General features: G+C 39.8%; 1 protein-coding gene across 1 annotated transcript in view; it reads right to left on the reverse strand.

The window, feature by feature from the left end:
- mtrex (Mtr4 exosome RNA helicase) overlaps positions 1-13048 on the reverse strand; it is a 16232-nt gene continuing 3184 nt past the window's right edge. Inside the window, exons 6-27 of the mRNA XM_085279919.1 lie at positions 12719-12893; positions 12500-12590; positions 11664-11788; positions 11430-11528; positions 11088-11208; positions 10873-11004; positions 9073-9152; positions 8622-8732; positions 7732-7833; positions 6844-6969; positions 6521-6671; positions 6134-6306; positions 5986-6054; positions 5791-5916; positions 5596-5706; positions 5321-5509; positions 3734-3897; positions 3066-3171; positions 1457-1513; positions 1207-1369; positions 881-985; positions 1-543 (exon numbers count right to left, since the gene is read on the reverse strand). Coding sequence (XP_085136045.1) covers positions 491-543; positions 881-985; positions 1207-1369; positions 1457-1513; positions 3066-3171; positions 3734-3897; positions 5321-5509; positions 5596-5706; positions 5791-5916; positions 5986-6054; positions 6134-6306; positions 6521-6671; positions 6844-6969; positions 7732-7833; positions 8622-8732; positions 9073-9152; positions 10873-11004; positions 11088-11208; positions 11430-11528; positions 11664-11788; positions 12500-12590; positions 12719-12893 — 2629 coding nt within the window. The 3' untranslated portion in view covers positions 1-490. The remainder of the gene's footprint in view (positions 544-880; positions 986-1206; positions 1370-1456; positions 1514-3065; positions 3172-3733; positions 3898-5320; positions 5510-5595; positions 5707-5790; positions 5917-5985; positions 6055-6133; positions 6307-6520; positions 6672-6843; positions 6970-7731; positions 7834-8621; positions 8733-9072; positions 9153-10872; positions 11005-11087; positions 11209-11429; positions 11529-11663; positions 11789-12499; positions 12591-12718; positions 12894-13048) is intronic.

Genomic DNA, 13048 nt, shown 5'->3' on the forward strand with positions numbered 1-13048 from the left:
TTTGCTTTTTATATATAATCTGTATGTAAACAAATACAGACGTTTATTGAAAACTGTCAAATATGTACACACATGTAAAAATACGGAAAAATAAAGTGGGTTATTAACATCGACACAGGTATTTGATGTATTATGTCATGAGCTCTCCTCAGATCAAAGCACAAAATAATTATCAGTCTAATTATGCACATTTTTGCCATTTAAGCAAAAACAAAACATGCATATTCAATGAACTGTGAAAACAGACCATATATGATGCGCACAGTGAGGACAATGATTGGGAAACCTCAGCAGGATGAAAGTGTTTATGGAAGTTGCTGTGATTGCACAGTTAGCATTCCCAAAGAGCTTTCAGCTGGAGCCAATGGAATAATCACCAATTTAAGTTCACTAAGGCATTACACATTTTTTAAAAAAGGGTAAATAACAAAGCACATGACTTCTATAGTGAAACAAACAACCACAAAAGAGCAGGGTTCACTAAAAGACACTATAAGTAGAGACTGGCAGCAAAGACGATGTCTCTCTTGATCTTTGTTATTCCTGCAGGGAGAGAAACACAATTCAAACTCTGTCACAACTTTTACATGAACAATTACAGAATCTAGTTTTGGCTTCTTCATAAAACGTAAATGGTTTGTTAAAAACATGCACTAAATGCATGCACTAAATACATGTACTAAATGCATGCACTAAATAAAGTTTATGATGCACAGGTGTACTATCAATGTAGTTTTAACAATACAAAAATAAATCTAACAAAAACCAACAAAAAACAGTGAAAAATGTCCAACTTTTTAAGGATTTGTCATGTTAGACTACATTTAGAAAGGGAGCTAATATTCATTCAAATGAAAAATTGGTGCAATGTGTTTCCTACCTTCAGCAAACTTATTCTCCAGCTCTGTGTTGCCGATGGCTTTAGATGCAGAGCACATTTGTCTCAGGACCTCCTCCAGACGACGCATGCAACGGATGATGCTCCCTAAACAGAAATCCAGAGTGTAGATACATGTGTTAGAAATCTTTGATTATATATCTATCTATCTTTTTTTGAGAGTAAATGTGTTCACTTTGTATCAAATAACTCATCTGACCCACAAAATCTGCCTCAAATAGAAAATATTTCCTAATACTGGAGAAAGGAACCAATAAATTGTGATCTTAATAATTAAACACCTGCAGATTGTAAGAGAAGTAACAAACCTTCAAAGACGTCGGTCATTTTGCAGATTTGAGCAAACGTGGCCCCGTTGGCCCAGGCATAAACCACGTCCATTAGGTGGGGTTTAAATTGGTTCAGATAGCTCTCTTCGTCCACCTCCAGCTTGGCGTCTGCTGACACTTTGGCGATGCGCTTTGCACATTCCTGAACACAACAGAAACAGTGATGCTTTCATTTCTACTAAAGTTCACGCATTTAACAAGATACAGCTCCACTCTAATGCCGTCTCACCTGCATCTGTCTCAGCGGTGCAGCGAGCTGCTCAGTTAGTTTTGGCATCTCGCTGGCCTGGAGGAAAAAAAACACAACATCTAAATAATTAGTACAAGTACCATATAAATGTTAATGTTATTAAATCATAATACAGCATAACTCCTGCACGCATGTCTAAGTTTTTCAGAAAATACAGGAGGAATACAAGGAGGAAAGACATCAGTAATTATCTTAGCGAAGCATCAAATAAATTTGTGGAGGTTTATGAGGAAATTCCCAAACAATCTGAAGTCCATCCTTCTACAGTGAGGAAGATTATTCATTATCAAATGGAAAGACAGTTGCCAGGTGGGCATCCAAGCTAAATTCATAGCAAGGTCAGAATATGCAATGATCAGGGAAACTGCAAAAAATCCAAGAGCTGCATCTCACTCTATGGGAGTGTTGGCATGTTAAAGGCCCAAATTTCATGATAATTAAATTAGAAAAAGAATGAACAAGTATGCTTGTATGGAAGGACTACAAGGAGAAAGTGACTTCCCTTAGGAAGAACATGGCAGCATGGATAAGGTTTGCAAAGTTGCACAAAACAAAATGACTCATCAAGGAACCAAAGCATATCAGCAGCTCATATCACCTCTCACTAACTGGCAGGAGCGTAATGGAGGGGTCATGACTTTGCCTAATTTTACAGCCACTGTACCTGGGCACTTTGTAGTCATTGAATCAAGCACGATCTCCACTGTATATCGAAGTATCCTAGAATCAAATGTAAGTCTCCGTCTCACAACAATTTGAGATACTAATGTTATTTTCATCAGAAAGCTTAGGGCCTCCTAGGCTGCCGGTATCACTTTTATAAGCAGCCACATCTGCGCTTTAAATATTTATTGTGGTCTGGATTTTTATTTTTCAATACAGCAGTATTGAAGTCAGGTGGTATTTATACATATTCTAGTGTGCTATTTTGCATTCGAGCAGCTGTTTGGTCTGCAGATGCAAACTAATATTAACATGCACTTGATCTCAGTGAATATCTGTTTGGTGGCTCCTCTGAGAAGCTAATGTGCAGGATTAGAGGTATGTTCACGTCTGCAAGTTATCGAGAAGGTGATGAACTTGGCTCAATAAGTAACAAATGTACAATTTATTTTCAGGTGTTCTTCCGACCAACGCTGAAGTCCTTTAAAAACATGCTAATTGGCTAAAGTCCCCATCATCAACAGCTAAAATAGCAGCAGGTCGTCTTTAAAGACAACAGCTGTGCACTCACATGCGCACCGGATTTATTGGAAACATGACAGCTGCTTGTCATTATTCGCTGTGTAAACATTTGAAGCTGGCTAATAAGAGACAGTCCGATATGGGATTGAGGTCAGAATTTTCCCGTTCACAGGACTGGGCTAATGAGAAACCAATGAAAGTCTGTTTAAACATGTGCTGATGCTGGATCAACCTATTTTGAGAGTTTGGTGTTTGCTTTGACTGTAAAGCAGGAGAAGAAGCCAAGAATGTGAAAGCAGCTCGAACTTACAGGAATGGGAATAAGGTGTTTATTTTAGTGTTCGGGAAAAGATGAATCTTTGTACATCGAGTGAGTGATGCATTTGTGTTCGTTTGTCCCTACGTTTTCCTGGAAGACAAAGCAGGACAGCAGGGCGGTGGCTTGCTCAACTGTCAGATCATTGAAGAGACCGTTGAACATCATCTCAGTCAGCAGGAGCTCGTCGGCACTGGAGATATTTATACAGAAACTTAATTATATAATGACTTTGCTTCAATATCTTGATCTTTTCAAAACAGCAGCTATAAAAGAAATGTGAGGTGGAACACGGAGTAAGAATCTGCTTTTTTATGCTAAATATCTAATTGTAAGACATCAAAACAACAGCTAGGAATAGGAACTTTAGGTAACTCACGTAACCCCAGTTCTCAGGGTAGCATGAGTGAGATGCCCTTTTTGCTGGGGTGAAGTGAGAAAAACTGCTTATCTTTTTAAAAAAAAAAAAAAAAAAAAAAAAAAAATGGCCACATAGTAGTGCAAGCTTCATAAGGTTGGGTGGCTGTCCAACGTGGTCGTTTCAATCATCAGCCAATCAGGATTGTTGTAATGGAATAAGGCTTTTAAGGAATACGCAAGCAGGTGCATCCCATGCTGAGGCATCTCACTCATGCTGCTGTGAGAGCCGGGGTTACACAAGTAACCTGAAGTTTTCAGGTTCATCCATACAGACGCAGCTCAAACATTTTCTTCACTGTCCCAGCTTTGTGTGTGTGTGCCCCGCCCTCCCCTACCTGCTAATTTCACAGGCGACCCGCCCTTTCATCTCAATGACGTCAGAGGGACTGGCAAAGCCAAGTCTTCGAAGAACTCTCTTTCTGCACTTCAGCTGGTCCATCTGCAAGATGGTTCGCGCTTTTTTGAGGTCTCGCTTGGCTGTTCGAACATCTGCTGCGATCTGAAACACACACACACAGTTATGTTATGCAAATTTCTTCATTTTTAACTTGTTGAACTTTGATTTCAGGGTTTCTTAAAGTCTCAAAAAGCTGTGTGATAGGTTCCAGTTTAGCACATCAGAAAACTTCAAGCAACTTTAGCTGTCAGAGTGATGAAGAGGAATGTGAAAGACAATTGCATCAGATGTTCATGTGCATGCTTATCTCATACCAACTATTTAATTTATCCACTTCAACCTCTTCTACTGTGTTTAACACACACACACAAAGACTTCACCAGCACTGCTCATCGATCAAAGACAGAAGCAAAGACTTCTCTGTAATGGTGACTGGATGTGTTGGTAAAGATAAGTGACATCACAGGAACACTTAAAGCTAAAGCTAAGACTTTTTAGTGCTTGTGCATCTGTAAGATGTGCTGAGTTCAGCCAGTGCTACCTGTTTGGCTAAACAAATAATATAAATGAGACATCAGAAATGGTAGCATCTGTAAAAACCAATAAAAAGATGAACCTGAGGATTAGCAGCAGTTTTGTTTCATTTTGGTGTTCAAAGAAAGCAAAATTAAATTTACTGGACCTCTGAATGTAGGAATAACATTCACAAGCGGTCATTTTTCCTGTTTGCCTGTATGTACATATTTGACCACAACTGAACAGAAAAATCCAATAAAAAGAAATCAAGTCTCATCTAACAAAAGGTACTTTTTGTAGATAAACAGGAAAGTTCAAACATTGAGAAATTAGAGTGTTTAGCTGTTATTTGTTATAGTAACCTGTTGTGGTATAGACAATACACCCCAATATCAATCAAAGCTACCAATAAATAACCCTAACCAAAAGTGATGTTTTGTTCCAACACAAAGGTGATAGACAACTAAATACTTTGTTAGTACCTTGTTGCGATATACGGCCCCACAGGGTAGTAACAAAGTGTTCAACAGTGTAAGAACCTTTGAATTCACTGAAACAGTGCTCAGAGTCGCTTCCAGAGAAGCCATGATCAAAACCATTACCAAGTCAGAGAAAAAGCAAAGAACAACAGGTTATAAATAAAAATGGCAAACTGGAGACCAATACCCACACTCATTAACTCAGTCCTAGCCTTCAGGCAGCTAATTCTCACACTCTTTATTTTCACACTCTTGATCAGCGGTGTGATGAGGCAACTGGTTAAAACCAGCCACATAGTTGTTCCCGACCGCATAGCATTACTCACGCTTACTAGTTTACAGCTGACACAGTGGATACCCCAGTGACAGTGATGTTTACTTAAGCAAACATCACTTACCAGGCAAACACAAATGCAAATCATGCCACTACAAGCTAGGTTAGCCCAGTTTGCCACCATTTAGTTATGCTCTCATAAGGCCTGACAATTAGCAGGACATCCCATTGCTTGAAATTTGACAAAGTTTCTCACCAGAGCTTTCTTCTCACAGAGAGAATAGACAGATTCCAAGTTGGGGTCACTGTGCAGGGGATGGGTGTACATGCGGTGCTCAAAGGCCTCAATCTTCTGAATAACTTTCTTTAATGCAGGGTCTTTGATGCCCATGTCATCTATGGGGTCAAGCAGAGGAACACCATCTGGAAAACGTTTCTGTACCTCCTGTGGACAAAATGATTGGAGGGAAAAAAATGTAAATGATTCACACTAATATCTTCAACACCTTGAGAAATGGCTCTACTTTGTACCTGTATGGACTTGAGCATGAGCTGTCTGTTGTCGTAGGGCCTCAGGTCTTTGGGGATGTAAAGACGAACTGAGCTGACAGAAGTGAGGAGATGGAGCATCACTGGAACCACCTGGGCAGAAAAAGGTGATTTTAATTATGGCGCTCCCATTTGTGTATATGAAGTTATGTGTGTTCTTGCGATTGCTCCACCCACCTGCATCTCTCCAGTCTCCCCTGGAGCGGCAGGTTTAGCAGCTTCAGTTGCAGCATCTTTCACACTGTCCTTACTACAGTGGACCAAAACCTCCACAACATACAGCGGCTCTGAGTCTGTAGTCGTCTAAATGGGAAATGTGTGTTAGTCATAGCCACGGGACCTTGGATTCATCTACAGGTGCCACTAACTTACCTTAACATTAGTCTTCTTGCAAAAGTTTACAACCACTCCCCAGCCAAAGTCAGCATCCTCATTTTTTACCTGACAGATGAAAATACAGACTTGTTAAATGATGTGAAAATCTTCCATTATTACTGCTGGTCTAAGCGTAAAGCAGTACCTTGACAAGTCGCCCAGGCTGTAAGAAGGGCAAGCAGTATTTGGGTTTGTGGATGAACTCCTGGATTTCTTTACTCAGTTTGGCCAGCTGCTGTCTGATTTTAAAGTAAGTGACCACACTCTCTTCATTGGGAATCTCAATGGTGTGGTACTGCTCCTCCAACTTCTTAATTTCTGCACAAAAACAGTCATTTTAGATTCATCTTAGAACTAGATCACACGTAATTCATACCAGACAACTGAAGATGACACTGTAAACAGTCATCATACTACAAATATACATATACATGCTATTGAAGTCCGTGATTGCTATTTGTGTTCATATTTGTATGTCTGTCAGTTACTACCCAAGTGTGTAGTGTGAACAAGTGCATACAGAAATGCTTACTCTCCACTACACCAGGCAAAGCCCTGTAGTGTTGGAACTGGTAGAAAGACTTCTCCAGCATGTATTCTGGGTTGATCTCCTCCACACGCAGCAGGTTGAGCACCATGTTGTAGGTTAAGTGGAAGGCACTGTTCAAAGGATCTGCAGAGCCCTGCACAGCAGGATTAAAATGGTTAAAATGATTAAAATGTCAGCGATTCCTGACAAAGAACAACTTAAGAATCACTTTTAAAACTTTGGATTCAGTGGTTAAAATAATGCTAGGGACTAAAAAACCTGAAAGTGATGGTAAAAAGCATTTGCAGCAGCCTGGTTAACAGTACCTTGAGTAGCTGTTTACCCACAGCTGGGCTCATCTTCTCATCCACCATGAAAATAACAATCCCTCTGTCGTCCATTCCTCTCCTCCCAGCACGCCCAGACATCTGGATATACTCACCTGATGTTATCTAGACAAGGTGGGAAGATAAATTATATTATAGAACGTCTATGTACATGTGAAATATATGTACGACTGAGAAACTGGTTAAAACAGCATAAATGAAGGTGGTAAAAACAAAACACTGAACATCTGCACATTTATTCAATTACTGCCTAGGCAATTATCTGCATTGCTATGAATCTACATCACTCATCTACTGTTCATTGAATCACACATGGCACTGACTAAGCTCCACATTTTTACCTCTCTTTGCAAAAAAAAACCAAACAAGAGTTTAAATGATCAGATCTTCATTTCACACATTCTTGAGAGCAGCTCTTGAGTTGGAAGAGAGTTTTTTGAAGAATGAAGGTGAAGTGTGAGTGCCCGTGTGGAGTTTTGGCACCATCAGAGGCAACAGATGTTTCTGATGAACCTCTTGGAGGGCAGTTTCACTCTCTCTCGCTCATTCTCTTTAATCCCTAGAGCACCCCCTTGTAAACAATATGTGGCTATTTATGTGCCAATACAAGCTGCAACGCTTGAAGACCTTATAAAGGCTTCAGAGCAACATGCTACATAACAACTGCACACTTGACAGAGCAGCTTTAAAGCACAATTTATGGCGAGCTCTGCATTTTACTGGCCTCAAACAGAAGCCATAGACAGACAGATATCTTTCTGGAAGTGCAACTTTTCCAAACATCCATACTAATACTGCTGCTGAGAAAATTCTGTATTAAAGACATAAAAGAGGGGGAGACCATTGTGTTTGACTGCGTGAACTTACAAAGCGGTGATTCTTGCCATCAAACTTGCGTGCACTGGTGAAGAGCACAGTGCGAGCTGGCATGTTGATGCCCATGGCGAATGTCTCTGTGGCAAACAAGGCCTGCAATGGAAATAAGGAGCATTAAGCTCATCTCAATATTTACATTTTATCACTTACAAATAGACACTGATCCTCGAGGACTAATAAACATGTTCAAAGTGTTCCTCATAAAACATTTGGAAAGCCATTTTCTTTCAAGTGCAAAAAGATTGGAGCCGCCAAGAACAGCCGATCAGGCATAAATCTTAAAAAACAATCAAACAAAAAGAAAAACCAACACAAAAGCAGGATTTCCCGTAAAGTTTGGAAACTTGTCACAAACCATTTCTATTGGTTTGTGACAAGTTTCCAGTCTGCATTGACTAAATCTTAAAGTTGTGATAAAAAGCCTTTAATAATTACCTGACTTGTGTCTAAGTCTGGATTACAACACGCTGAAACATCTGCTTCTCCAGATGTAAGAGTATTTCTAATTATGTTCTTTTATTTGCCTCCATTTTAGCACATTTTCTTCATTTCACAGTGTTACTGCCATAACAACCAGAAATGACCAACAGCTAAAGTGTAACTCTGTAGTTAAAGTAAAAAGACTGAAGACAAGACTGAAGATAGGCACACATTATCATGAACTGGACGACTGGTTACTTTAAAGATTAGTTTTAATTACACTTGAACAGACTCTCTCAAGGATTCCATGTCAACATATTCATCAAATCCATTAATATGACTATGTACTAAACTTTTGCGCAAATTAAGTATTTCCCCTAAACGTCTGTTACAAACACACTTTTGAAATTTTCAGTCCTGCAGAGACAGACAAATCTCATTAAAGTTAGAATCACCAGTACCTTGAGGAGGCCTTCAGAAAAGAGGATCTCTATGGTCTCTTTCAGGATGGGCAGTAGGCCTCCATGATGGATCCCTATCCCCCTCTTTAACAGTGGCAGCACATGCTCGACCTGAAGAACACAAACAAGCTCATTACTGTTGAACTTCTCTCTCAGTGACCGTTTTGATCACAGCTGACGAAACCAAAACCAACATAACCCTTGTAATGGAAAAGTGTGTGGTAGGGTTGTGCTTTGCCGTTGCTCGTGTTGTACCCAATAACAGCTACTAACGCTGTTACTGGGTACAGGACTGATTTTAACAGGACTCATCACAGGAGGAAACAGTGAAGCTTTTTGCTAAGATTTTACAAGGTGTTAAGATCAGGTTCAAAAACCATGTTTAAATAAATAAATAAACCCTTGACAAGCTCAGAGAAAGCTGAGTGTGAGAGCATGTAGAAACACTTACCTGAGGCAGTTTCTTGTCCTCATCTGATAGACAGTCCACTGCATTGTTGAAAACCTCCTCCACCAGACGTTTCTCATCATCTGTAACAAAGAAAGGAGTCAAGTTTGAGTGATTTTAAAATATTATTCAACACATAATTAATCCTGGGAAATGTGGGGTTAACGTGGACCAATGGAGATAGGGGGTTTTGGGGAATTGCCTACAGAGAAACATCAACCACTCAGGAATTGTGCAAGTCTCTGTTGACTTTGGAGTTTTTGTGCCAAACACATTATAGTATTTGCTGTTGCTGGTGGGCGGTCTCTGTCCATCTCAGTCCATGTGGACTGGCCCTTATTCATGGAACCACTTCAAGTCCAATAATTACATTTGTAAGGGGATTTTGCTGTAGTTAAAGCATAAACAAATAAAATACTGAAAACTTCTTTCTTGCAAGTCTTGCAACATCAAAGGTGTTGACAACTTTATCTCCTTTTTCTGACGTCAGACTGTGTGCTGTGTTACTGTTTGTAGGCCTCTGGTTGGCCAGCATTTCTAGATGATCAGAGTTATATCACCACCTGTTGCTTCGGCATCAACAGCATGCCAAAAATGTTTTGCATTTTCATGTGGAGAGATATTTTTCAAAACAAACATGGAAAAAAACTCATTTTAAATAAGACCTGTATATATGTGGATATACCCTTTTTCTCCGATCTACTGAAATTATCTCAGTATCTACAATTTTTCTTAAGAAAAACAAAAAACAAAAGCTTTACTGAAACCACAAGAACACAAGAAACTTGTGAAAATGAGGAACTGTCTTTGGCACAGTGTCTCCATTTGTTTTGTGCAATACTGATAAATGTTTGGCGATCTGCACTGGATTTCAGTGCTGGAACAGCTCAGTGTGAAAACAAACCTTCTCATTTACAATAATGTCACTGGGCAGAAAAAACAAACTGAAATGGGGAAGGAAAAGATCTCCCACTTAAGATTTGATGAGCATGTTTGACTTGGAGCAGGTGGATGTGAGCCAAGCTCAGTCTGCTGCTGGACTGTCTCCAATCATGCGGAGATTTATTCTTATGAACCAACTCCTCCACTTATCCACTGGACCAAACAGCAGCACCAACGGTGAAGGCACAATAAGCTACACTGATGGCACTCACTGGGTGAGGAGGATAAAATTACATTCCCTGCCAACAATTTAGCAATGTTGATTTATTTGCCAAATCTCATCTTCTTCCCCCGCTCTCTGAACAGTTTGTCACAAAAACAGGTGGTGTTGATGTTTCAGTTGGCAAAGAAAATCCATTTGCCATCTCAAAAATCTGCTCACTGACTGGTCTTGTGACCTGACACCTCATAAGTGACAAATGCAGTGAAGCTATTGGTCAAAAAAAGCAACATCACTGTATAATAATATTCTCATGATCAAATTATAAAAAGTCAATCATTTCTATTCTTATTAGAGGAAAAAATAAGCTTTTAATCTGTAATATTCAGAACTTGACTGACAAAGAGTCTGACCTCACCTCATTCAGCACACAGAGCTACAAGCCAAATGCCAGAAACACATCCTTTGATATTAATCTATCAGCTTAGGTGTCAGCAGTAAACTTTCAATTATTCACACATTGCACTTATCAAACAGCACGTTTGCAAAGACCTTCTCAAAGTCTATCGGTGCTTTCATGACTGCAAACAACTTAACTTGACTGACTATACTGCTACTCTCACCAGAGACATGGCCGCACGCTTTCGTGGGGAAAATACTGACACACACACACAGATTAGAGTTTCCAGGAATGCACATACCTCTGTTAAAGTCCAGTTTAGCCACCTGCAGAGCGTAGGCCTCACACTCTTTCTTACTGAAGCTGAAAATAATCACTGGCTGGAAGTTCCTCTCCATGATCATCTTCACTATCTTGAACACGCTTGATGGGCCTGATTAAAGTACAAAGACATGCAATCTTATATGAATTACTGAATCAAAGATTTTTACATTAAAATCCAGCAAACCCACACACCTTTAGTGCCTCCTTTCCTTCCTTTTGGATCCCACTTGGCACCTCCGCTGCTGCCCCCAGAGTCCCCAGCATCTCTCAGCACCTGCATAGCTGTGTTGAAATTGTCCTCTCTGAATTCTCCCTGGAGAAAAATACAAACACAAAAAAACGTCCTGAATTATACATTACCTTATAGCAGCTGTTTCTAATTGGTGCATCCAGATTTAGAATACACAAATTGTTATTTTAGCCCCACTTGTGTAAAGCAGAATTATCAGTGAAGGAGATGAAGCCGAGTCCAAAGAGTTATTCATTCATTTCTTCTGAAAAGCCCTAATGAGTGTTGTTTCCACGTGTCCTTACATTTTCATCAACAACCAGGTGGAGTCCATCACCCCCTGCTGGAAAGATATAGTGTTGCAGTGGAGTGGGGCGGTAGTCTGTGTAGACCACATGGCATGGCTACAGGAGACATTAGAAAAGCATAAATCAATAAACAAGAAAAACTACCCTAAGTCACTCATTTAAACTGTCACCTTCTCACTTAGGGACATTATAAGAACTTTAATTATACTATGAGGCAGTACAACATCCCACCTGCTTGTGTAAGTGACAAATCCACTCAGCAAACTGTTTGGCATTGGGGATGGTGGCTGACAGGAAAACATAATGCACATTATCGGGAAGAAGAATGATGGTCTCCTCCCAAACCACGCCACGCTCTGAAATACACAGACCAGTGAGACGTGTTACCAACCAAAAGCCATCATGTGACATTTTTTTAACCACAGGGTTAAAATAAACTTTAATTCAACTGAGCCTTAAGTGCTGCTGTTGAGAAATCAGTAAATGAAAAGTCGACAAAGAAGGTATAAACACTGATTTTTCATGCAATTGTTTTACTTTGCTTCCATTTTCATTCACGGCCTCAACTGCACCAGACTGCAGGAAATAAATCGCTAGAAAACATGTTAACGTGTTTACTTTCCTGCGTTTTCTCTATTTCAAATATATATATTTAATTTGACAACATGCCATGTGCAATTTTTTTTCAACAGCGTATTAGTAATCTTAGAACATATATTGTATGGACAATTGAAAGCTGCGGGTCCACACCTAATCTTTGAATTCAGACATTTCTGGTGTTACTGCAGGTGTGTAAAATCATTCCTAAAGCCATGCAGTCTGCCTTTGTAGAAATAAAATGAAAGGGTTGTTCTAAAGGGCTCACTGAATTTGAATGTGATGCTGTAATAGAATGCTAATGTTGCAGCGAGTCACTGTGTGAGGGATCCAAGTCAAGTATCCATCCATAACTTACTCATGAATTCTGTTTGTACCCAGGAGAAAATCTATTTGATTCTTGGATGTTCAAAACACACTGATCTGTAATTTTACAGATCGTCTGCATCACTTTTCTATTTTATACCCACCCGTGTCTCTCATGTAATGGATCTCATCGAAGATGACCCACGCCACTTCCCTCATGATCTCAGAGCCTCGGTACAGCATGCTCCTCAGAATCTGGGAGAGAAGAAGTTTATCATTGACCGACCTCTGGATTGAGCAGCATCAAAAAACACTCTTCAATAAGGATATAACTAGCAAATGTAATAATGTCTCAACTCCACACAAAATTGTTTTTTTTTTACCTCTGTTGTCATGACGAGGCAAGAGGCAGTGGGGTTGATGGTGACGTCACCTGTCATCAGTCCTACATCTTGAAACTCTTCGTACATCTCTCTGTACTTCTGGTTGGAGAGAGCCTTGATGGGGCTGGTGAAGATCACTCTCTGCTTCTCCCTGAGAGCCAGCGCAATGGCATATCTGCAGAAAGATATCAGAGAAAGCCATTAAAAAATGTTTTTAAAGAACTATGAACACCTACTGAGCACAATTGCTGACCAGTCTTCATGTTTTAGTTCATATTAAATGAAAAATGTTTAGAATACCTGTTTTGTTTTGGTTCAGTGTTATGACCA

Source organism: Mchenga conophoros, linkage group LG7 (genome assembly GCF_057382185.1).
Source record: "Mchenga conophoros isolate Kocher_MC1m ecotype Shallow Benthic linkage group LG7, M_conophoros_male_GT1.1, whole genome shotgun sequence".
Classification (NCBI taxonomy): domain Eukaryota; kingdom Metazoa; phylum Chordata; class Actinopteri; order Cichliformes; family Cichlidae; genus Mchenga; species Mchenga conophoros.